The following is a 24,986-nucleotide window of genomic DNA, read 5'->3' as shown; positions in this document are numbered from 1 at the left end:
TGCCAGTCCTATCCTCATCAGTTCAAAACCATTTAGCCCTATATCTTTTCACATATGTCTATGTTGATTGCTACTAAGGTTCTATATAAAGAAAAATGAAATTTAGTTTTATATTATAAAATAAATTGTTCAGCACATTAGTACACAATAAGAAATTCAGCCAGCTGGGCAACAGTGGCTCATGCCTGTAATCCTAGCTACTCAGAGGCTGGGAACTGAGGAAAACAATTCGAGACCAGTCTGGACAGGAAAGTCCACAAGAGTCTTAAATAGTATTAAACCAGAACTGGTACTGTGTCTCAAAGTGGTAGAGGGCTAGGTTTGAATGGAAAAGCTTACCGACAGCTATGCCTGCCTTTGCCTGAGATCTAGTCAAAAAGCTTGATTATGCATGAGAGTGAGTTCGAAACTTGGTACTGGGACATGCACACACATCAGTTTTTGTTTAGAAATGGTATTCTGATAATGATGATTAGTGCAAGCTTGTATTGAGCCAAGAGTAGAAGTAGGCAGAAGTCTAAGTTACATGTTTGGCCATAATTTCTTACTTTAAATGATCAAATGTCTACCACTTAGCCATACCGTAATGTATAATTTAAGTTGGGTACCATTGTTTTCTTATGCTTATTGTTTAACCTGCTTACTTATTTCTTTGATTATAAGAAATAAATAAATTTGTCAGTCTTCACATGAAATCAAAACTGTACTTTCAGAAGTAGAGAGGTATTTTTGTTAGGTACTGCATGTGACATGTTGAACTGTATTCAGTAAGTTTTTGTAATATTTTTCTTACTCAATCTAACAGTTGGTTTTAGAAACTGAGAATTGATTCGTTAGGCCTGTTCTTTTTTTAAAGCTTTTTTAAGTACAATGAAAATGCTCTTGCGACCTTTTTTTGGAAATGCATTTTTGTGATGCTGCGCAGATGGCCCTTAGGTTGATGAGAATTTACACACCTTATTGTAGCTTGAACTTCACATGCACAGCACTGTGCTGGGGCTCTTTGCTCCAGTAGAATTTGTCATTAGTTTTTTTAGCAATATTTTTAAATTAATCTATGAGAGTACTTATGCTTTGAAGGAAACATAAGAAAATGCTTCATTACTGGACGTGAAGCTTTCTGAAAGGAAAATACTTGTTTGAGGGAAAATAATGCAAATAATTTAACCAGAAACAATTACTTTTTTTTAAAGGTGTCTTATGTATAGCCCTAATTTTTGTTTACTGGAATTTTATCTTATACTTCCTCAGATAATTGTTCATTTTTATTACCTTTCTTAATGCATTGTTTTATCCTTAGCATTGTTTGTTATGCATTGGAAAGAAATTTGGTCAGATATTATGATTACGGTGAGTTCTGTAACAGCTACTGGTAATGCTTTTTAAATAAGTCCCATAAAAGCATGGAGCACCTATGTTTGAAAGTACTCTTAATTTTCAATCTTTAAACATGTATGTGCTTTTAATTTGTGCATTACAGTGGCTCGTGTTTTTAAATTATCTTACTTAGAAAAGCTGTTCTTTCAGCATTTTCCCTGTTTTGCTAAGAGACTTATCTCTTTTAAAAGAAAGTGTGTATTTATGTGCGAACAAAGAAATATGGGAAGTATAGACTTATTGTGGCTGAATATAGTTAGCTGAGTTTTGTGCCATCTAAAATATGATAGCCTTCTCTGCTCGTACGTTTCATAGAATATTTACATAATTATAGATTGAAAATTGTGGGACCTGGGAATTTTCATATATACCTTGCCTTGTGCAACCATTTTTCCTTGTCCTGAATAGTGTAATATATACTTATATAGGGCTTACATAGTATAGGCATTACATAATTACTCTAGGTATGATTTAGTGGATGAGTCCTTTGACATAGTTGTAGTAATAAAGATACTGCCAGTCACTGGGGCTCTTACCTATAAATATATCTGCTCAGGAGATTGAGGTCTTAATATTGGCAACTGTCACGATCTTGTCTCCACTTAACCCAAATTGGAGCTATGGTTCAAGTGGCAAGCCTTGAGCAAAAAAGCAAAGTGAGACTGAGTTACTGAGTTACAGCCACACTAATGAAAGCAAAGAGATTGAGAGAAAGGTATATTAGTGAAGTGGGTGATTTTCACATTACAGAAAATACAAAAACTTTAAACTGGTGGAGTGACACCCATAAACATTAGTAGAGGGTGGGTTTTGGATTTATCATTTCAACACGTTTTCCATGGAACTAATTTCTCTCTCTTTTTTTTTTTAAGCTTCGGCTTTAGCTGCAGCCGCCTCTGTCCAACCACTTGCAACACAGTGTTTCCAACTCTCTAACATGTTCAATCCTCAAACGTAAGTATATTTACGTACACATTGGAAGTTGTAATAGTCTCAGTACATCTTGTATTTGGTAGGCTGGCATGTGTACGGATTAGAGCCACACCATAATTTACCTACCTCCCTAAAAGCTTTAGGACAACACTTTGTCAATAAAATTTAATTTCTTTTAAAAAGCTTTAGTGGGGCTGGGGATATGGCCTAGTGGCAAGAGTGCTTGCCTCGTATACATGAGGCCCTGGGTTCAATTCCCCAGCACCACATATACAGAAAATGGCCAGAAATGGTGCTGTGGCTCAAGTGGCGGAGTGTTAGCCTTGAGCAAAATAAAGAAGCCAGGGACAGTGCTCAGGCCCTGAGTCTCAGCCCCAGGACTGGAAAAAAATAAACAACAGACCATTTAGTGGGAATTCATAATGGTTGGGGGACTGGGAGTGTAGCACTCTGCCACTTGCCACAGTGCCACTTAGGGCCTTTTCTATATGTGGTGCTGAGAATGAAACCCAAGGCTTCATGTATAGGAGGCAAGCACTTTTGCCACTAGACCGTATTCCCAGCCCCATATTTAATCTTTGTTTTGTTCTGTTTTTTGCCAGTCCTGGGGTTTGAACTCAGGGCCTGAGCACTCCTGGCTTCTTTTTTCTCAAGGCTAACCCTCTGCCACTTGAGCCACAGCACCACTTCCAGCTTTTTGTATATATGTGGTGCTGAGGAATTGAACCCAAGGTTTCATGTACAGGAGGAGAGCACTTTACCACTAGACCCATATTCCCACCCCCCATATTTAATTTTCAATGTGTAAGTAAATGCTACATTTTACTATTTGAATACTATTTACAGACCTTAGTAACTTTCTTACAGAGAAGAAGAAGTTGGATGGGATACAGAGATCAAAGATGATGTGATTGAAGAATGTAATAAACATGGAGGAGTTATTCATATTTATGTGGACAAAAATTCAGCTCAGGTATTTTGATCTTTTTAAGGTAACAGTTGTAGAATATTGCTCTGTTCCCTTTAGTGTTTTGTACATACTTGTGTGGTGGTTGTGTTCTGTTGGGTCAGTAATGGTGCTTGAACTCAAGGCCTGGGTTCTGTCCCTAATCTTTTTTGTTCAAGGCTAGCACTATACCCCTTTAAGCCACAGCTCCATTTGCAGTTTTCTGGTGATAATTTTGAGATAAGGGGTGAGTCTCTCTTTTTTTTTTTTTGGCCCTGGATTGCTCCTGAGCCTCCTGAGTAGGTAAGGACTACAGCTGTGAGCCACCAGTACCTGGCTTTTGATTTTTATTCAGGTCATTGGGCCTAAGTTATTTTGTTGAAAGATGACACTACCACAACTCCACTTCTGGCTTATTATTACTTGGTGACTGCTGGAGAGCAAGCACATCATGGACTTTCTTTCTTCCCTTGATCTTCAAATCTCAGCCTCTTTGGTAGCTAAGATTAAAGAGAGCCACTTATCCCTGGCTTTGATCTATATATAATTATGGGATGTCTTGGATCTACAGTTTGCTTTAATATACAATTTCAAAATGAAAATATTTCCAGTATGTTCTACATGCTAGGTTTTCATTTCACTTGTTGGAATAATAACTATGCAGATATTTTATGGTAATGAAATACTTAATTGGTAAGGTGGGTACCCTGAGTTGAGACAATGTTACATTTATTTTGTTTTGCTTTTGTACTTTAGGGCAATGTGTATGTGAAGTGCCCATCAATTGCTGCAGCTATTGCTGCTGTTAATGCATTGCATGGCAGGTGGTTTGCTGGTGAGTTTGGTTTGTGTTTTTTTTTTTAAGTGATTTGTATAAATTTAAACACTAAAAGTACTGAACATAACATCTTTTTATTTCAACAGGTAAAATGATAACGGCAGCATATGTACCTCTTCCAACTTACCACAACCTATTTCCTGATTCTATGACAGCAACGCAACTACTGGTTCCAAGTAGACGATGAAGGAAGATATAGTCCCTTATGTACATAGCTTTTTTTTTTCTTGAGAATTCATCCTGAGTTATCTTTTATTTAGATAAAAATAAAGAGGCAAGGGTCTACTGTCATTTGTATACAATTCCTGCTACTTTGAAAAAATAAAAATGTTAACAGGAATACAGTGTGCTCATTCTCCCTAATTAGCATATCCCACTGTATGCAAAGTTGTTCTCTTGTTCTGCCTTTTAAAATGTTCATGTAGAAAATTACATTAAGGATCTATAGGAATAGCTCTAGGGGAAACAAATGTACATTCTGTCAAGGCAGACAAATATGTAATGTTTTTATTGTTTTAGGTGTCTTTTTAACAACAGTTACACTTCCCATTTCACTAATTTTGATACTTGGCTCCTGATTTATCAAGGTTGTCTGGAATTCACATTTATGTGTATGGACATGTAAGATAGCTAAGCAGCTATTTGGCTAGTATCTCATCTTGCATATACTGATCATCTGGCACAAGAAAGGGAGATTTCAAAATTTTATTTCTTGATGGTAACTTTTTAGTTAAATGCACCTGTAAAAGTTTCTCTGTAAATACTATGTGTTCTAGTGTCTTTAAGATTCCAAACAAAATGATAACTGCATTTCCTGAAGGTATTTAGTAACAGTCTGTTAAGCAAAGCACTCGAGCAGAAGTGGGAAATGCAGAAATAGGTTTTGTCTGGTTGCATATATATAATCTTTGCTCTTTTTAAGCTCTGTGAGCTCTGAAATATATTTTTGGGTTACTTCAGTGTGTTTGACAAGACAGCTTGATATTTCTATCAAATGACTTTCATATTGCAACAATCTTTGTAAGAACCACTCAAATAAAATTCTCTTAAAAAGGCCACAAGAAAGCTTCATTTTTCAAATGTTTTAAAGTCATACAAGGTATTTTTTTTAAATAGGTAGGCATTGCCTTTTTGGTTTTTAAGTCTTAACATTAGTAGGTCTGCCTGGCCTTGATTTTACTAATCTCCTGAGTGCTTAGCTCATATTTCATATTTGTGCATATCACCATGTTCATCTGAGTTATTAACTTTTACATTATAGTCATTATAACCTAGGTTTGGAATATTGATAATGTATCAAAATTTAGGGATAAAACCAAACATAAGACATTAGGTTTTGGTTTCATGTGTGCTCTGGTGGGGAGGAATTTGGTTTTTGTTTCACTAAGTATTAAGAAAATTGGTAGTTTAAATTGACCTACTGAGCTGACAGCTGCAATTCCAACTAGTCAGGAGTTAGGAGATCAGGCTGATTTTTGTTTAACAGTCTCCGCCAAAATGAAGGGGATTAACATGCCAGGTGTCATTGTTTTACCCCTCCATAAAGAAAGGTGTTCCCCAGACAAGGACTGATCTTGAAATAATGCAGTAATGGATTCATGCTCCTGTACTAAAAATGTTTCTTCAGTTTAGCCTTCGCCCTAGGTAACATTCTAGTCATGAAGTACTGGGGTTTCAAGCATGTACCACTAGACCCCATTTATCCAGTTGTAGGTGAATGTTAGTACTGGTGTTTCAATACTGTGCCAAGGAACTATCCATGAGCCTTTTCTACTAGTGCTCTAGCACTTGCACTATCCTGAATCCTCCCTCAATCTGCTAAATTGCTAGCATTACTGGCATGAGCCACCATTTTTTGTTGTTTCTTTTTTTTGCCAGTCCTGGAGCTTTAACTCAGGGCCTTGGCACTGTCCCTGAGTTTCATTTGCTCAAAGCTAGCACCACCACTTCAGTTGCTACACTGCCAGTTAGGCTTTTAAAGTTGAAAATTCAAAAATTATTTTTGTTTTTTTTGTAAGGAGCAGGATTGGCATGGTGTCTCTATGTAGCCCTGGCTGTTGGAATTAAGACCATATTCAAGCCATGTTTTCTGAAGCAGTACCTTTATGCCGTGTCCTGTTTAACTGGTGGCTTAAAACTGCTTTCTTAGGCTGGGAATGTGGATTAGTGGTAAGGGTGCTTACCAGCATGTGTGAAGTCCTGGGTTCAGTTCCTCAGTAGCACATAAACACAAAATGCCTTAAGTGGCTCAAGAGGTAGAATGCTAGCCTTGAACAAAAGCTCAGGGACAGTGCCCAGGCTCCCAAGTTTAGCCCCAGAACTGGCCCAGAAAAGAAAACATGCTAATAAGACAATTTGGTTAAAAAAGTGAGATTTGACCAGCACCAAAGGAATGTCTAAAAATGCAAGGGTAGTGGGAACCCGCAGTTATTATTGCTATGGCCTGATGGTGTCCTGAATTCCTGCTAGTAGGTGATCTCAGTAAGTCATACTGCCAACTTTGCAAGTTCTGACCAAGAAATACTGAACCAATGCAGGGTAGAATGTCTAGCATGTTGTGTGGGCTCCTTACTATATATAAGCATTTTCCTGAAAACCTGATGAACAGAATTTTAGAAATACGCAGTTTGCATCATGGAGGATGGTTAAAAGGTTACCTGGGATTTAGCCAGTTGGAAAGTGATGGCTTGTTATAAATTTGTTTCACAGTGGATTAAGTTGTTTTACATTTTGTCATGGAAGCCAGAACAATTTCAGGATATACAAAATTCCATTACAGAAGTTAAAACTTCCAAAATTCCTGAGTGTTAGAATTATAGTAGATAGTAGTAGTAGTAGATATAGTAGATAGTAGTATATAGAAGAAATCTACCTTTGACTATACCTTGAGGAGAGCAGTAACACCCACCAAATTACGTTAAACTGACTTCTTTTGTGAAACAGCAAAAAAGCTATTAGTACATCCTTTAAATATACAGCAGCTTTGGTCAAGCTGAATAACAACAGACAAAATGAGAAGCAAAGACTTCGTTTTATTATAATACAAGGGCTGTGACCGATGGGAAGGTGTAGATGTAGCAGGCAACTACTGCCCAGGTTAGCATCGTATGCCCATTCCGATAGCCATGAATGTGCCAAAGGTGCCGCCACTCTGCATCATGGTTTTCCCAATGCCGCCCATCAGCTCCCGGCCCCGCATTCCAATCCTGAGGAGGAAACCAAGATGGGGCCATATGGGAACAAAATTATAGGGAGAGTATCAAGTTTGCCACTCTAATCTGCAATTCTAATGATGAGCCTTAGCTGGATGAGGTCAATCTGGGATAGGCATGAGAAGAAAAGAATCCATCCAGGTCTGTAGGACATTCTGATGAATGCTTTTATCAACTGCCATTTGATAGAGGCAGAAACAGTGGAAAATACATAGGGAAACCAGGTGGATTTTTTTTTTTAAATTGTGCTGGACTTTGAACTCAGATATTTTGCCACTTGAGCCATGTCTCCAGGTCAGAAAAGTATTTTTCTTGGTGCCAAACCTGGGGCTTGAACTCAGGGCCTAGGCACTGTCCTTAAGCTTTTGAACTCAAGGCTAGCACTCTACCACTTCAGCCACAGCTTCACTTTTCTGGTTCTTTGGTTGTCAATTGGAGAGAAGAATCTCAAAATTTTTCCTGCCTGGGCTGGCTTTGAACTGTGATCCTCAGATCTCAGCTTCCTGAGTAGTTAGGATTACATGCATGAATCACTGACACCAAGCAGAAAATCAGTTTGTGTAGTTGGCTTTTTTTTCTGTGCCAGTTCTGGGGTGGGTTGAACTCAGGGCCTGGACGCTGTCCCTGATCGTTTTTGCTCAAAGGTAGGGCTCTACCCCTTGAGCCACAGCTCCACTTCCAGCTTTTTCATTGTCTAGTTGGAGGTAAGAGTATCATGGACATTCCTGCCTGTGCTGGCTTCAAACTTTGATCCACAGATTTCAAACCTCTTAAACAGCTTAGGAGCTATGTGAGCTACTGACACCCAGCTCTGTGGTTGCTTTTGCTTCCAGGATATATGTGATTCAATTAGATATTTGCCTCACTTTTTTAGGGGTGCTGTTTGCAATTCTAGGGCTTGAACAGAGGGCCCTGGGCCCTCTGGGCCAGAGTTTTTTTGTTCAAAGTTAGCACTCTACCACTTGAACCACAGCTCTTCTAGCTTTCTGGTACTTAACTAGGAATAATAAAAATCTCATGGATTTTCCTTCCTGGGCTAGTTTTATTTATTTTTTTGCCAGGCCTGGGACTTGTCCCTGGCTTCCTTTTGCTCAAGGCACTCTACCATTTGAGCCATAGCACCAATTCTGCCTTTTTCTATATATGTGGTGCTGAGGAAACGAACCAGGGCATAGCAGTATAGGAGGCAAGCACTGTACCACTGGGCCATATTCCCAGCCTCCTTAGCTAGTTTTATATTCAATCCTCAGATCTCAGCCTCCTGAGTACAGTTACAGGTGGGAACCACTAAGCTCAACTTGCCTTAATTTTTGTGCCAGGGTCATAGTATATATAGTTCAGGCTAGTCTGGAACTAACTCCTTTTGTGGTCTAGGTTGGCCTCAAATTTGATATTTTCCTGCTTTCCTCTCCAGAGTAAAAGAATTACAGATGTTTCACCATGCTGCCTTGTCTAACATTTTTGTACTCAAAGGTATTAGTTTTTTTTATTGTTTATTTTTTTGTGATAACTCAGGGTCTGGTTACTGTCCTGTAGCTTTTTTGCTCAAGGCTAGCACAATAACTTGACCCACACGTCCAATTCTGGCTTCATGGTGGTTAATTGCAGATTAGAATCTCATGGACTGCCAGAGTTGGCTTCAAACTGTTATCCTCACATTTTAGCCTCCTGAATAACTAGGATTGCAGGCATAAATCACAAGCTTCTGGCTAATAGTATTGATTTTTGGGGTTGACCTGGGTTCAAGATCTAGCTCTATAATTTACAGGAGGTGTCCGGTGTAAATGGACAGCATATTTCCAGAACTATTTTCATAATTTTTAGCCCAGTGCGTAAGAGAGTAAGTGCTAGTTAGAGAGCAGTTAACAATTTGGAATACTGTTCAAATGTGACATAACCCTGAAAGGAGACTTTTTCTTGTTTCTTTTGTCTCTTTGGAGACTGGGTCTCCAGGATTCAGGCTGGGTGCTTCGGAATTACTGGTGATATTAAAGGATTGCAGCCACCATGCCAGGTTTCAGAGTGGTTTATCTGCTTCCTCCCAACATCCTGTTCCCAGGATAAAAACTGCCGAACAGACTTGTTTCATTTTATACAATCGGAAGTAAAAATGACAGCAGCCACAACATTTGCAAGCAAGCACTTACTGCGCAGATTCCTTGCAAAATAAGATGATCGGGTTCTTAACAAATGTGGAGGTAGATGTTACCACCGTGGCTTTACACTTGAGATCCAGCCTCAAACTTGCGTTAAGTCACCCAACTAGTAGAAGGGTCAGAAAGCCATTTTGACTCTAGAGCCTCAGGTTCTTAAGCACGGCGGTTCCGGGCCTCAAAGGTTGTCAGGAATCGGTCTCGTTCGCTGGTTAATCGGTGGGTTCACTTTAGGCTCCAGTGCGAAGACGCTTTGGGAAGTCCCACCCAGAGATCACCCCCACTGCAACCCTCACCTGAGACAGGAAAAGGTGCCAAAGAGCGCTCCGGCCGCCATGCCCACGGCGCAACCCATAACAAAGCCCATCTTCACGCGGTCGAAGCAGCTGGGCTGCGACTGCCCGTAAGGACCGACGGCCACCGGCATCTGCGGGGTGCGAGGGGAAAGGGAAGTGCGGGCCCGTCAGCAAGCCCAGGCAGGACCCGGGCTGGGTGCGGAGCGGGCCCGCGGATTCGGGGAAATCGGGGAAGGAAATCATGCTGTGGCCCGACCCCACCCACTACTTCGCATTCGAGACCCGTCTCCGCGCGGCGCAGCCGCCGCTGCCGCCGCCGTCACCCACGGGCGCGGGAACCCCCCGCATCTCACCTCGCTCTGGGCCTCGGTCGCTCGGCTCCACGTCTCACACGGAAAGCAAGGCGGAGCACACGGGCGGCCCGAGGGATTACTTCCGGAGCGCGAGGCGGGTACTTCCGGGAGCCCGAATCCCGAGGATCGGCGCTACTTCGGGCGGTGGGCTCTGCGACCTGGAAACATGCTGCTTCGAGCCGCATGGAGGCGGGCCGCTCCGGCTGCGGCCGCCGTGCAGGGGCTGAGGCCTGCGGACCCCACCCGGGGGCTGCGCCTGCGCGGTACGTTCCCAGTCCCTCCCGGCCACCCTCCCTGGAGGCGCGGACCTTTCCTCAGCGCCTCAGCCCCCTGCCTTCCACGCCCCCAGAGCCCGGGGGTCACCTCTGCCAGACTTGTCCCGGACAGCTGTTGCAAGAAGCTAGCCCAAGTCCCGTCCAGTCCCATCCAGTTGAAGGAGATCTCGGTTTCTCCCACCTCCGCTTTCTTAGTTAGCTTTGTCTCTTAGAGCCCTGCACACCGCCTTCGAGGGCACATTGTCACCAGCGTCCCCCGGCCAAGACCCCTGCGTCCCTTTACCCCTGATCTCCTTCTGCAGCGTGCCTGAGAGTCTCTTGTTTTGCTTCTCTTGCCGCCTTAAGAGCCGACCCCAGCGTCCCTTTAACTTCTCATCTCACCTCCATCCCCCTTTGAGCTGCTGTCTCCCGTACCCTGTGCGCCATAGTTGCATCATTTCTTACCTGGCCACTCTGCTCGACTGATTGATTGATGATTGACTTTTGTCAGTTGTAGATAATGCTCCCCAGTCTACTATTCCCTCAGACACAGCTGCTGCCCCTGAGGCAGAGTCAGTGCTGCGACCTCTCTATATGGATGTGCAAGCTACGACTCCTTTGGTAAGGTTGGAGGGGCAGCTTTTCCCCGGGAAGTTTATAGGAAGTTGAAGATAAGACGCAAAAATATTCCAAAAAAGAGCCTCTGTAGAAGTCACTTGAGTGTGCTGACCAGAGGACAAGAGCGTGGCCCTCAAAGTAGGGAGTTTATGTTTTAGTTCACTGGAAGTGGACTTTAGACTCTAGAATTAGCCAGACTGGCACTTGGTAACTGTGTGAACTTGACCAAGAATTAAATGGATTAAAAGATATAGCAACCTAGCACATGAGAGATGCTTTATTATTATTGTTGTTGTTGTTTGTTGAAGACTGAACCCAGGGCCTTGTGCCTGCTAAGCACACACTCTACCTTTGCCACTATCCCTACTCTCCTATTAACTCAAGTTTTTTTTTGTTTTTTTTTTGGCCAGTCCTGGGGCTTGGACTCAGGCCTGAGCACTGTCCCTGGCTTCTCTTTGCTCAAGGCTAGCACTCTGCCACTTGAGCCACAGTGCCCCTTCTGGCTGTTTTCTATATATGTGGTGCTGGGGAATTGAACCCAGGGCTTCATGTATACAAGGCAAGCTCTCTTGCCACTAAGCCATATCCCCAGCCCTTAGCTTAAGTTTTCACCACTGTGTGAGAAAGGATATTTGCCAGGCCCCTCATGAATTGCATTACCTACCAGGAATGGAAAGAGCAGAAGAAATAATTCTCAGAACAAGACCATGTTTACCAGCTACCTAAGGGGTTAGTAGAAGAGTATGATTGCAGATGGTTTGAGATGAGCAGTACATTAGGTTGACATTTGTTCATTCCTGAGGGAATAGAAGGATGTTTGAAGCCACCTAGGGAGTGTCTGAAGGGTTGGGAGTGTGTTGAGATGGATTGGCAGGTCTGGGGAGAAGGAGTGGGATTTGACTTGACCCTATAGCACAAGGAGACTGATGTGCTCTGTTCTGCTCAGGACCCTCGGGTACTCGATGCCATGCTCCCTTACTTCCTCCATTACTATGGGAACCCACACTCTCGGACTCATGCTTATGGCTGGGAAAGTGAGGCGGCTATGGAACATGCTCGAGAGGTTAGTGCAGAATACTCTGAGGCTTGGAGGACAGGGGTTCAGTGGCCTGTGCAAGGATTCCTTTTTGGTAGGAGGGGTGAAGGGTAGAGGTGAATATGGTTTTGAAGGGTGGGTGTGTATACCACTTGTGGGGCTTGAACTCAGGGCCTGGGTGCTGTTCCCTTAGCTTTTGTCCTCAAGGCTGGCACTCTACCACTTGAGCCACAACTTTACTGCCAGATTTTTGCTGGATAATTGGAGATAAGGGTCTCAAGGATTTGTCTGTCCAAAGCTAGTTTCAAACTGCAATTCTCAGATCTTAGATTCCTGAAATAGGTAGATTTATAGAGATGAGTCACTAAGCATTTAGCTTCTATTAAGGGTAAATTAAGTGACTTAAGTTAGTAGTGGTGATGTTAGTGTATTTATGTGCATTAAAAACCCATATTTTATATATATAGTAAAATAATACACATACAAAGGACTTTTTCCTTTGTTTTTTCTTTTTCTGATGACTATTTTTAATTTAATTTTATTAGCAAGGTGATGTACAGAAAGTTACAGTTACATACATGATGACTGTATTCTTTATCTTATATACTGTATATTCACCTGCACATCTTTGGGAAGGTGGGAAGAATCAGAGGAAAAAGAGTGAAAGAGTGCAGCAGTAGAGCACATTAGCTGCACTGGACATTGATTAAAGTGAACTATGCAACTCATGGGTGGAGATGGAAGGGAGGGAATGGAAGAAAATGAGGGAACAGATGATACTATGTGAAAGGAATATACTTATTACCTGACATATGTAAAGTAAACCCCACTGCATGTCACCTCTAAAACAACAATAAAGTAAATTAGGAAACGATAATATAATCCTGTATATAACCTACCTACATCTAGTAGATACAGAGCATCTCCATGGGCAGTTGGAATGCAGTGAGCTCTTCTTCCTCCAGAGATCTACCCCAGTTGTTTGCAGCTCCTTTCTTGCTTAATGTTATGTGTCTTTATTTACAGCAAGTAGCTTCTCTGATTGGAGCTGATCCTCGTGAGATCATTTTTACTAGTGGAGCTACTGAATCCAACAATATAGCAATTAAGGTAAGGGAAGAGGGCTGCAAGTCTATCTTAGTGGTAGAGTACTTACTTTCTATGAGTAAAGCCTTGAGCTCCATCCAGCATACCAAATAAATAAATAAATAATCCTCCATATAAATGGTATTGATGCCATTGCTGTCACTGAGTATGTGTTTTTTTTCAATATCACCAATTTTTAGGGTGTAGCTAGGTTCTATAGGTCACGGAAAAAGCACCTGATCACTACCCAGACAGAACACAAGTGTGTCTTGGACTCCTGTCGTTCACTGGAAGCTGAAGGCTTTCGAGTCACTTACCTCCCAGTGCAGAAGACTGGGATCATCGACTTAAAGGTAAGAGGGGCTCTTGACAAAGAAACAAAATGGAGGAGCCTGGTTTCCCCCTGTATATCTTCAATTATGAGTAAGAAAGCTCAGTGAGAGCAAAAGGCCCTGAGTTCAAGTCCCAGTATAAGCACAAACACACACACACACAGACAGACATATACATACACACTTTCTCTTGCTCTCTTTCTCTCACCCTGCCCACATACATAAGAAAAATGCTGGTAAAATTTGGAAATAGGACAATGAAACCTGTTGAAATTATTTTAGAAGGGAGATAGGGCATTAGGGAGACTGATTATAGTGGGTGAGTTTGATCAGGATACATTGTATGAAGGAATGGAAATGTTATGATGAATCTCTCCATTATACAACTAATGAATAAGTTAATAAAAATTAGTTTCTAAAAATAGGTGGGAGGGGGGCTGGGAATATGGCCTAGTGGCAAGAGTGCTTGCCTCCTACACATGAAGCTCTCGGTTCGATTCCCCAGCACCACATATATGGAAAACGGCCAGAAGGGGCACTGTGGCTCAGGTGGCAGAGTGCTAGCCTTGAGTGGGAAGAAGCCAGGGAGGGTGCTCAGGCCCTGAGTCCACCAAGGCCCAGGACTGGCCAAAAAAAAAAAAATAGGTGGGAGGGGGCTAAGCTGGGCAGGACTCATGCCTGTAATCTTTGCTGTTCAGGAGGCTGAGATCTGAGGATCACATTTCAAAACCAGCCTGGGCAATGAAGTCTGAGAGACTCTGATGTCCCATTAGTTAGCAAAAAAAAGCCAGAGACTCAAATGATAGAACTCTAGCCTTGAGCAAAAAGCTCATGTATAGCACCTTAGGCACTGAGTTCAAGTCCCAGGACTGGCACACACACACAAAAAAGTCCCTGTTATTTTAACTATTCTGATAGAGATGAAGTAAAAGACCTCTTTTCAATATTGCAGTTGCCTGTCTTCTGGTTTAGTGAGGACCTTTTTGGCCCTCACTAATCTCCTTTCTCCCTCGTCTTAGGAATTAGAGGCTGCCATTCAGCCAGATACTAGCCTGGTCTCAGTTATGACTGTGAACAATGAGATTGGAGTGAAACAGCCAATTGCTGAAATAGGTGGGTATCATGGTTATCATGAGTTAACTCTAACCCTTTACATCCCTGGTGTTCACCGTCAGGAACAGGTGTAGATGGGTTTTATAACCTGTATAATGATGAGGCAGTGAGGAAATGAAGGGAAAGATTGCTTAACTACCTTTTTGTTTGATGTGAATGGCACAGCCAGTATTTGAATGTAGTACCCTTTATGATTTAAAAAAAATTTTTTTGCTTGTTTTGTTTTTTGCCAGTCCTGGGCCTTGAACTCAGGGTCTGAGCACTGTCCCTGGCTTCTTTTTGCTCAAATCTAGCACTCTACCACTTGTGCCACAGCACCCACTTCTGGCTTTTTCTGTTCATGTGGTACTAAGGAATCAAACCCAGGGCTTCATGTATACGAGGCAACCACTCTTGCCACTAGGCCATTTTCCCAGCCCCAAAGTATGTGAGGTCTTATTTTTTTATTTTTAAGTTTTTAATTATTTTATTTATTTATTTATTTATTTTTGCCAGTCCTGGGGCTTGCTTGAACTCAGGGCCAGAGCACAGTCCCTGGTTTCTTTTTGCTCAAGGCCAGTACTCTGCCACTTGAGCCACAGCACCACCTCTGGCCGTTTTCTATATATGTGGTGCTGAGGAATCGAACCCAGGGTTTCATGTATATGAGGCAATCACTCTTGCCACTAGGCCATATTCCCAGCCCGATTTTTTAAAAATTTGATTGAAGTTATTGCCAAAAACTGTAAAACAACAATAAAAAGTCCTTTATCATTCTACTTCTCATTTTTCCCCTGTAGATTTCTTTATTATCTTCACTCTTTATGGATTCTTAGCCCACAGATCTATTAATCTTTCTAACTCAGAATGTGAATTATTGAAAGACCATTGTTAATGAAGTACTAAGAAGACAGTGAATCAGAATATTTATTTGGCATTTTGCCCATGATCTTTAGGAGCAGAGAAGGAGAGGTACAGGGAGAGGGAGACTGAAAAGAAAGGTACAGATAAGGAAGGCAACAGGGATTAGGGAAAGAGGGAGACAGGAACTGGGGGAAGATTTGCTATATATTAACTTAGTCATTTACTATGGGTACAGACAATTGATACATCGTGGGACCACTGCCAGGTTACTTCCCAATACTATGCTGTATGTTTATTGTTGTTTTCTCAGGGCAGATTTGCAGTTCCAGAAAGGTGTACTTCCATACTGATGCAGCCCAAGCTGTTGGTAAAATTCCAGTTGATGTCAATGACATGAAAATTGATCTCATGAGCATTAGTGGTCACAAAATCTATGGTCCTAAAGGTACTTAACTCGTCCTACATTTCCTCTTCTTTCCCAGAACTTTGCTTTCTCTTGTGGAAGTCTATCAGCTTCAACATATCTTGGTGTTTGTTTCTAAAAGTCTTTGAGCTCATTGGCTCAAGGCTACTACTCAACCACTGTGAGCCACAGCACCACTTCTGTTTTTCTGGCAGTTAATTGGAGATAAGAGTCTCACTGGGGCTGGGAATATCACCTAGTGGCAAGAGTGCTTGCCTCCTACACATGAAGCTCTCGGTTTGATTCCCCAGCACCACATATATGGAAAATGGCCAGAAGGGGCGCTGTGGCTCAGGTGGCAGAGTACTAGCCTTGAGCGGGAAGAAGCCAGGGAAGGTGCTCAGGCCCTGAGTCCAAGGCCCAGGACTGGCCAAAAAAAAAGAGTCTCACAGATATTTCTGCCTGGGCTGGCTTTGAACCACAATCCTCAGATCTCAGCCTCCTTGAGTAGCTAGGATTACAGGTATGAGCTACCAGTACCTGGCTTAGTTTTTTGTGCCAGTCCTGAAACTTAAACTCAGGGCCTGGGCCCTGCCCCTGAGCTTTTGTGCTCAGGGTTAGAGTTCTGCCACTTGAGTCACAGCTCCACTGCCAGCTTTTTTGGTAGGTAATTAGAGATGAGTCTCTCAGACTTTTCTGCTGGGGCTGACTTCAAACTCAAATCTAAGCCTCCTGAGTAGCTAGGATTACAGGCATGAGCCACTGATGCCCAGCTCCTCTTAGGTTTTTTTTGTTTTTGTTGCCAGTCCTGGGCCTTGGACTCAGGGCCTGAGCACTGTCCCTGGCTTCTTTTTGCTCAAGGCTAGCACTCTACCACTTGAGCCACGGTGCCACTTTTGGCCATTTTCTATATATGTGCTGGGGAATCGAACCCAGGGCTTCATGTATATGAAGTGAGCACTTTACTACTAGGCCATATTCCCAGCCTTCCTTTTAGTTTTTTAAGGACACTTTTTTGTTTTGCTTATAGTCCTACTGACCCAGAAGTATTTCAAAACTAAAGTTTTATCAGTTCTCCCAACCTTAGGAAGGTAGTATTAACTTCTGCTTTATGAAGGTAGCCATAAAAACAAACAACAAACAGAAAAGGCCAGGTACCAGTGGTCATGCCTGAATCCTAGCTACTCAGGAGTCTAAGATCTGAGGATCCCAGTTCATAGCCAGCCCTAGTAGGAAAGTCCATGAGACTCATCTCCAATTAACCACCAGAAAACTGGAAGTGGTACTGTGTCTCAAAGTAGTACAGTGTTGTCCTTGAGCAAAAAAAGCTTAGGGACAGCACCCAGGCCTTGAGCTCAAACCCCATGACCAACAACAACAAAAAATATAAAAGACAAGACAAAACTCTTTTGTGTCTGGAGTATAGGATGGAACTTTTTGGGTTAATGTCTATGCCAATACACATTCTGTGTTTGCAAGGGTATCCATATGTATGTACATCTTTATTTTTTCCTTGTCCTGGAATTGAAGTCAGGGCCTGAGCACTGTCCCTGAACCTCTTTGCGCTTAAGGCTAGTGCTCTACAATTTGAACCACAGGTCCACTACCAGCCGTTTCTGAATGGCTTATTGGAGTATTCTGAGTAGTTTATAGGAGATAACACTCTGGCTGGCTTCAAACCATGATCCTCAGATCTCAGCCTCCTGAGTAGCTAGGATTATAGACATGAACCCCCAGCACCGGGCAACATGTACATTTTTTTTTTTTTGCCAGTCCTTGGCCTTGGACTCAGGGTCTGAGCACTGCCCCTGTCTTCTTTTTTGCTCAAGGCTAGCACTCTACCTCTTGAGCCACAGTGCCACTTCTGGCTATTTCCCCCACCTTCCCAAAGATGTGCAGGTGAATATACAGTATGTAAGGTAAAGAATACAGTCATCATATATGTAACTATAACTCTCTGCACATCACCTTGCTAATAAAATTAAATTAAAAATAGTCATCAGAAAAAGAAAAAAGTCATTTGTATGTGTTTTATGTATGGTGCTGAGGAATTGAACCCAGGGCTTCAAGCATGCTAGGCAAGCACTCTACCACTAAGCCACATTCCTAGCCCTATATGTACATCTTATGGAAGAAGTATAATAGATTCTGGAAAAAAATGAAAAATGGCTTCTAAAGGTTTTAGATTGTAAAGAATGTTTTTAATGTGTTGTTTTGCTCCCCTCCCCTTTCCTTTTCTTCCTTTCCTCTGAGACAGTGTCCCATTATGTAGTCCAGGCTGCCCTAGGCCAGCATAGAACTTGAAATCCTGGGCTGGGGATATGGCCTAGTGGCAAGAGTGCTTGCCTTGTATACATGAGGTCCTGGGTTCAATTCCCCAGCACCACATATACAGAAAATGGCCAAAAGGGGCACTGTGGCTCAAGTGGCAGAGTGCTAGCCTTGAGCAAAAAGAAGCCAGGGACAGTGCTCAGGCCCTGAGTCCAAGCCCCAGGACTGGCCAAAAAAAAAAAGAAATTGAAATCCTGTTTCAGCTTAAAAAATGCTAGGATTGCAAGTGGGGTTACCATACTTAACTAGTTTTCTTTCTTTCTTTCTTTGCCAGTCCTGGGCTTGAACTTATGGTCTGGGCACTATCCCTGAGCCTCTCTGTGCTCAGCTAGCACTCTACCACTTGAGCCACAGTGCCACTCTGGCTTTTTCTGTATATATGGTGCTGAGGAATGAAACATAAGGCTTCATGCATGCTAGGTGAGCACTCTACCAGTAAGCCACATTCCCAGCTCACATTTTTATTTATTTATTTTTGCCAGTGCTGGGGCTTGAACTCAGGGCCTGAGCACTGTCCCTGGCTTCTTTTTGCTCAAGGCTAGCACTCTACCACTTGAGCCACAGCGCCACTTCTGGCCTTTACTGTATATGTGGTGCTGAGGAATCGAACCCAGGGCTTCATATATGTAATGCAAGCACTCTATCTACCACTAGTCCATATTCCCAGTACCCATATTTTTTATTTTTTATAACAGGACTAAAATTGGAAAAATAGTGGGGAAAAAATTCCTATTCTCCATGCAGGAAATGGAAGCTAAAGACTCCCTCAACTTTTTTATTCAACTTAGGCAGAAAATTTTAAATACTATTTTGATTCATTGGCAAGTGATATCATGTTTTATCTGTGTTTCTCTTTTTCTATCTAACAAAATTTGCTTCTTAGGCGTTGGTGCCATCTATATCCGCCGCCGGCCCCGAGTGCGTGTGGAAGCCCTGCAGAGTGGAGGGGGGCAGGAGCGGGGTATGCGGTCTGGGACAGTGCCCACCCCCTTGGTGGTGGGACTTGGGGCTGCGTGTGAGGTGGCACAGCAAGAAATGGAGGTATGGGGAGAGCAATTCCCTTCCACGCTTCTTACCCTGTGCCCAGGTCTCATATTTAGTGGCATTTCAACAAGGCTGAATCAGATCTCTGTTGCAAGAGGAGGTTTAAGAAAACCCTGCGGTTGAGCACCAGTGGCTCATGCCTGTAATCCTAACTACTTAGGAGGATCACTTTGAAGCCAGCCTGGGCAGAAAGGACTGTGAGATTTCATCTCCAAAATAACCAGCAAAATGGGGCTGGGGATATAGCCTAGTGGCAAGAGCACTTGCCTCATATACATGACCCTGGGTTTGAGTCCCCAGCCATATACAGAAAATGGCCAGAAGTGGTGCTGTGACTCAAGTGGCAGAGTGCTAGCCTTGAGCAAAAAGAAGCCAGGGACAGTGCTCAGGCCCTGAGTCCAAGGCCCAGGACTGGCCAAAAAAAAAAAAAGAGAGAGAGACAAAATAACCAGCAAAACACCAAGCTAGGAGTATGGCTCAAGTGGTAGAGCTCCAGCTGAGCACACAAGCTGAGCAAGCATGAGTTCAAGCCCTATCTGCCAAAAGGAAATGAGAGAGAGGGAGAGAGAGAGAGAGAGAGAGAGAGAGAGAGAGAGAGAGAGAGAGAGAGAGAGAGAGAGAGAGAGAGAGAGAGAGAGAGAGAGGAAGAAGAAAGCCCAGCACTGGTGGATCACGCTTGTAATCCTAGCTACTCGGAGGCTGATGTCTGAAGATCATGGTGCACAGCTAGCCTAGGCAGGAAGGTCCATGAAACTCTTATCTTCAATTAACCATCAGAAAACTGGAAGTGATGCTGTGGCTCAACTGGTAGAGCACTAGCCTTGAGCTGAAATGCTCAGGAACAGCACCCAGGCCCAGAGTTCAAGACCTAGACTGGAAAAGGAAAAAAAAGAAAAGAAAAAAGAAAGGAAAGAAAAGAAAAATCTTGCCCTATCCAGGTGCTGCTGGCTCCTTGTCCTTAGGGAGGTATCAGGGGTTCTAAAACCTATACCCTGTTAGTAGTTATTACCTCATTTGTTTCTGAGTTGTTGCTACCATGTGTTTAGTTACTAAGCACACCAGACACTATTCAATTCTGAAGATGCAGTCATCTTCACCAGTAACATACGATGGTATTTGGGTCTGATTCATAAGTCACTCTTGTGGAGAAGAGAAGAACTTTTCAAACTATTTGTTTTCAAGTTGGTTGGTATTACTAATGGTTGTTCCTCGCCTGATTCTCCTTAGTATGATCACAAGCGGATCTCAAAGTTATCAGAGCGGCTGATACAGAAGATAATGAAGAGCCTTCCAGATGTGGTGATGAATGGCGACCCTGAACAGCACTACCCAGGTATTGACATGCCCTCTCAACCTGCATCTGGAATAGGCTGAGATTTTGAGTTCATGCTCACGAGTGTTTTTCTTCTCTAGGCTGTGTCAACCTCTCCTTTGCATATGTGGAAGGAGAGAGTCTGCTGATGGCACTCAAGGATGTTGCCTTATCCTCAGGGAGGTGAGCCCGACCAGATAGTGTGGCTTGTTAGTGCTGTCTAGGTTACTAAGCCTCCTATTATGGAGAAGACAGATAAAAGAGGGGTTTTTTTTGTTTTTTTTTTTTTTGCCAGTCCTGGAGCTTGAACTCACACTGTCCCTGAGCTTCTTTGTCCTCAAGGCTAGCACGCTACCATTTGAGCCATAGCACTACTTCAGGTTTTCTGAATTGTTTATTTGAGATAAGAGGGTTGTGAATTTGGCCTAGTGGTAAAGTGCTTGCCTCGTATACATGAATCCCTGGTCTCAATTCCTCAGCATCACATATATAGAAAAAGGCAGAAGTGGCGCTGTGGCTCAAGTGGCAGAGTGCTAGCCTTGAGCAAAAAGATGCCAGGGACAGTGCTCAGGCCCTGAGTTCAAGGCCCAGGACTGGAAAAGAAACAAAAAAAAAGAGACTCACAGACTTTTCTGCCTGGGTGGCTTTCGACAGCAATCCTCAGATCTCAGCCTCCTCAGTAGCTAAGATTATAGGTTTGAGCCACCAGTCCCATGCTCAAAAGGTCTTTATTCATGGGAAAGGTTGTCTTATTGCTAGTAGGAGACAGCCTGTTTACCTTAGAAGGGCTTGAACTCAGGGCCTGGGCACTATCCCTGAGCTTCTGTGCTCAAGGTTAGTGCTCTACCATTTTGAACCACAGCACCACTTCCTGTTTTCTGGTGGTTAGTTGTAGGTAAGAATCTCACAAACTTTCCTGCCCAGGCTGGCTTTGAACTGTGATCCTCAGATCTCAGCCTCCTGAGTCACTAGGATTACAAGCATGAGCTACTGGCACCTAGCTTTTGGGAGAAAATTTGATGCCTTTTGTGGTCCCAAGTGTTGTATCTATTCTAAGGTCATGCTAGGAGTTCTTTTGCCCTCTTCAGAATTGAAAAATACTCCCACCAAGAGTTTAGTTGCTCTCTGGATTCATACAGATAATATCTTCTGTGCTGGAAGAGTGAGGACACAGTTCTTTGTTGCTCCTTTTTGTGAGTTCCAAACATGGGGTACCATTATCTCTCATGACTCTATGGTATCCTTCTTTGAAGAAGTTGTCCATGTAAGGGTTAGCAGAGATAGGTTCACATCTTAGGCTGTACAGGGCAGCCTCAGGCCCGTTGGCCCTGGCAAATTAGGTCTCTTTTGTTCCTGTGGTAAAACTGAAGATCACTGTCTGAAAGGAGGAAGCCCTGGGGGTGGGGATGGAGTTTCGCTGAAATCAGGTATTGATGATGAACTGAGAAAGGCTGGTGTCTCTCTTCTCAGTGCCTGCACCTCTGCCTCCCTGGAGCCTTCATATGTCCTTAGAGCAATTGGCACTGATGAGGACTTAGCACATTCTTCTATCAGGTCAGTGAGTTTAGCTGCAACATTTTTTTCTGTTTTTGTAAATTTTCTTTTAGTATACATTAGCTATCTGGAGAGATTCATTGTGACATTTCTATGCTTGTTTCCAAGATACTCCAATCAATCACCTCCTCACCTCTTCCTTACCTCCCTCTCTCCTTCCAAGTATAATTTCAGCAGGTTTTACCACTGTTATATTTTCATATATGTTGACAGTTTATTACAATCATATTCATCTTTTACCCTCCTTGCCCAAGCACCCTCCCTACCTTTTTGAGATAAGGTCTCTCTATGTAACAGGCTGACCTTGAGCCAAAATCTCTTATCTTAGCCTCCCAAGTGCCATGATTATAGGTGAGCTACACCACGCATGTTGAGCTGCAACATGTCTTACAAGTATCTTTTCTTTTTCCTTTGATTTTAGAGATTGAACCTAGTGCCTCATTCAATGCTAGGCAAATACTCTACTAAGCTAAACTACAAGCCCTAAAGAATTACTTTTTTTTTTTCTTTTTGTTAGTCGTGAGGCTTGATCTCTGGGCTCTGTCCTGGAGCAAGTTCAGCTCAAGGCTAGCTCTCTATCACTTAAGTCACAGGGCTACTTCTGGTTTTCTGGTGGTTAATTGGAAATAAGAGTCTTATGGTCTTGCCTACCCTGGCTGGCTTTGAACCACGATCCTCAGATCTCAGCCTCCTGAGTAGCTAAGATTACAGGAGTGAGCCACTGGCACCCAGCTGGCATTACCTTTATTATTCATCTCCTGTTATAGGTTTTTTTTTCTGTCTGGTTTTCTATATCCCTTGTTTTTCTTTTGTTGTTTTATTTTTGTTTTGGTGCCAGAAATTGAATCAAAGTCTTTGCATGTGGGGCTGGGAATGTGGCTTAGTAGTAGAGTGCTTGCCTAGCATGCATGAAGGCCTGGGTTCAATTCCTCAGTACTACATAAACAGAAAATGCCAGAAGTAGCACTGTGGCTCAAGTGATAGAGTGCTAGCCTTGAACAAAAACAAGCTCAGGGACAGTGCCCAGGCCCTGAGTTGAAGACCCAGGACTGGCAAAAACAAAAAACAAAAAGCCTTTGCATGTGCTAAGTTTGTGTTCTACTGCTGAAATATACTCTGCAATATAGCCCTTTCTTCTCTCTTCTTGATTTTTTTTGGTGAAACTTTTTAGTGTAGAGCTTCTGAGACTTTATTGAGTATCACCTGGGAAGTTTGTGAAAGATGACAATTTCTGAGTCGTCCCCCCCAGTCTGTCTGCAGGAGTAGTAAGAAACTTCTTAGGGGATTCTAATACCTTAATCCAGAGAATATGTTATGAAAAACTGTGTCTTAGACAAGTAGGGCCCTGTTCTCTCTATGAAGGTCCTCAGTGAGTATTGAAGAAGAACACTACCCCAGTGCCAGCTCTGACAGAGTTCTTCTGTGCCTCTTCAGGTTTGGGATTGGCCGCTTTACTACAGAGGAGGAAGTGGACTACACTGTGGAGAAATGTATTCAACACGTGAAACGTCTTAGAGAAATGAGGTGTGCACAGATAAATCAGACTATTGGGGAGAAATTGTAGTGCTTTCTTCTCTCATGTCTTTAGACTGTGTGTTCACACTTTCAGAGACCAAAGAAGTAAGCCGGGTACTGGTGGCTCATGCCTGTAAACTTAGCTACTCAGGAGGCTACCCAGGCCCTGAGTTCAAGCCTCAGTAACACCCACCCCTCCAATACACACAAAATAGGTTTTAGAAGCCTGGTTCCCATGGCCCTTGACTTGGACAAGCCACATATGTAGTAGCTCTTAGTAAAGGGGTTGAAACGTGCTGCTTGTACCAGTCAAGAGTGTTGGTTCCCCCAACTGTCTTCGAACTGGGATGACAATTTCAAGAATAAACTATCCCTGATGAAATTATCTCAGGGTCTTCTTGACCTGAGGTACCAAGTTATCCCTGTTTGTTGGCAGAGGCTAAAAACAGGATTTTGGGGCAGTTGGGAAAGATTTAATTACTTACTTATTTTTATTGTTTTTTTATTAAGCAGTTGTATAAAGGGGTTATAATTCCATAAGTCAGGTTATGAGTACAATGCTTCTTAACAATGTCACCTTTTCTTTAACTCTTCCCTATGGGGGGTCCACAAGGGCAAAAGTTAGAGAAGAAAATAAGTCATTGCTTAGGGCCTTAGAGCCAGTGTTGCCTGTTTCCTCTATAAGCCTTCACCCGCTCAGTGTCTCTTCTCTTTGGCAGTCCTCTCTGGGAGATGGTGCAGGATGGCATTGACCTCAAGAGCATCAAGTGGACTCAGCATTAGAAGTCTTTATGCTGGCTTTGTTCTTCCTGCCTCATTGACCCAGGAACAGCCCAGGACCTTGCTACACCCAGTGGATGCTCCATATTCAACCAAAATGGGAATAGCCCAGTTGACTTCAGCACAGCCAGATTCTATATCAGAAATAGAAGGACAATATCTTTCTCCAGCCTCAGCCCCTTTAGAGGGGAACAGTCCCCACTTTTCTGCAGGAGTCCTTCTCTGATCATACAGTATATGGACATTTTTATGCCGAGGCAAAAGACACATTGCTATGATATTGCTGCTGGTATATTTGTCCTTTGTGGGAAGAGCAAGAGAATCTGGAGGAAGGCTCCTTGTTCAGGGATTGTGTATTTCTACGTGGACATTTAAATCATCACTTTCTGCTGTCAGCTGGACTGGCTCCTTCTGCAACAAACATTATCAACGTCAGTAATCTTTTTTTGTGTATGTGGCTCAAAGAACATCTCTTTATGTTGACAGTAGTCCAACAGCAAGTTTCCTATTACCTTTGTCTCCTTTCTGTTCTTATCCCCTCCCTTTTTTTTGTACTTACTAGCAATACCAATATCTATGATACCACTCATTCTAATAATTTATCTTTTTTTCTTAAAATTTGTTTAAACACTGGAGAAATAAAGTTACTTTCTTTGA

At 42.8% G+C, this 24,986-nt stretch overlaps 3 protein-coding genes and 1 long non-coding RNA gene across 14 annotated transcripts in view; 2 read left to right on the top strand and 2 right to left on the bottom strand.

The window, feature by feature from the left end:
* Rbm39 (RNA binding motif protein 39) overlaps nt 1-5,159 on the top strand; it is a 30,334-nt gene extending 25,175 nt beyond the window's left edge. For all 10 annotated transcript variants that reach the window (XM_048349097.1, XM_048349096.1, XM_048349099.1 and 7 more), the window contains 4 exons: nt 2,250-2,331; nt 3,178-3,283; nt 4,013-4,091; nt 4,181-5,159. In XM_048349097.1, coding sequence (XP_048205054.1) covers nt 2,250-2,331; nt 3,178-3,283; nt 4,013-4,091; nt 4,181-4,281 — 368 coding nt within the window. In that variant the 3' untranslated portion in view covers nt 4,282-5,159. The remainder of the gene's footprint in view (nt 1-2,249; nt 2,332-3,177; nt 3,284-4,012; nt 4,092-4,180) is intronic.
* LOC125353425 lies at nt 1,590-19,210 on the bottom strand. Its single transcript, XR_007211320.1, has 3 exons — nt 19,201-19,210; nt 16,328-16,333; nt 1,590-1,668 (listed from the first exon to the last, which is right to left on the bottom strand). It is a non-coding gene; the product is annotated as an uncharacterized LOC125353425 (long non-coding RNA).
* On the bottom strand, nt 7,107-10,224 carry Romo1 (reactive oxygen species modulator 1). Its single transcript, XM_048349110.1, has 3 exons — nt 10,109-10,224; nt 9,756-9,886; nt 7,107-7,300 (listed from the first exon to the last, which is right to left on the bottom strand). The coding sequence occupies exons 2-3, from the start codon at nt 9,884-9,886 to the stop codon at nt 7,192-7,194; spliced, it is 240 nt and encodes a 79-aa protein (XP_048205067.1). The 5' UTR covers nt 10,109-10,224; the 3' UTR covers nt 7,107-7,191.
* Nfs1 (NFS1 cysteine desulfurase) lies at nt 10,144-24,986 on the top strand. Of its 2 annotated transcripts, none has more exons than XM_048349107.1 (13): nt 10,144-10,371; nt 10,874-10,983; nt 11,927-12,043; nt 13,043-13,126; nt 13,303-13,455; nt 14,454-14,547; nt 15,701-15,835; nt 19,008-19,165; nt 20,396-20,501; nt 20,582-20,663; nt 21,951-22,034; nt 23,469-23,558; nt 24,269-24,986. In XM_048349107.1, the coding sequence occupies exons 1-13, from the start codon at nt 10,275-10,277 to the stop codon at nt 24,330-24,332; spliced, it is 1,374 nt and encodes a 457-aa protein (XP_048205064.1). In that variant the 5' UTR covers nt 10,144-10,274; the 3' UTR covers nt 24,333-24,986. The 2 variants fall into 2 exon arrangements, with proteins under 2 accessions (XP_048205064.1, XP_048205063.1); XM_048349106.1 differs by having other exon boundaries at nt 10,164-10,371; nt 10,880-10,983.

This window comes from Perognathus longimembris, chromosome 6 (assembly GCF_023159225.1).
Source record: "Perognathus longimembris pacificus isolate PPM17 chromosome 6, ASM2315922v1, whole genome shotgun sequence".
Taxonomy (NCBI): domain Eukaryota; kingdom Metazoa; phylum Chordata; class Mammalia; order Rodentia; family Heteromyidae; genus Perognathus; species Perognathus longimembris.
This window is presented reverse-complemented; position numbering and strand designations above follow the sequence as displayed.

What these genes read in the sequence shown, in the direction of transcription:
- Romo1 (XM_048349110.1), bottom strand. Translation starts at nt 9,886, where the DNA reads ATGCCGGTGGCCGTCGGTCCTTACGGGCAGTCGCAGCCCAGCTGCTTC. An exon ending in GGCACCTTTTCCTGTCTCAG is followed by an intron (nt 7,301 to 9,755) that starts GTGAGGGTTGCA and finishes TTTCCTCCTCAG; the next exon opens with GATTGGAATGCGGGGCCGGG.
- Nfs1 (XM_048349107.1), top strand. Translation starts at nt 10,275, where the DNA reads ATGCTGCTTCGAGCCGCATGGAGGCGGGCCGCTCCGGCTGCGGCCGCC. An exon ending in ACAGCCAATTGCTGAAATAG is followed by an intron (nt 14,548 to 15,700) that starts GTGGGTATCATG and finishes TTGTTTTCTCAG; the next exon opens with GGCAGATTTGCAGTTCCAGA. An exon ending in TGGCACAGCAAGAAATGGAG is followed by an intron (nt 19,166 to 20,395) that starts GTATGGGGAGAG and finishes GATTCTCCTTAG; the next exon opens with TATGATCACAAGCGGATCTC.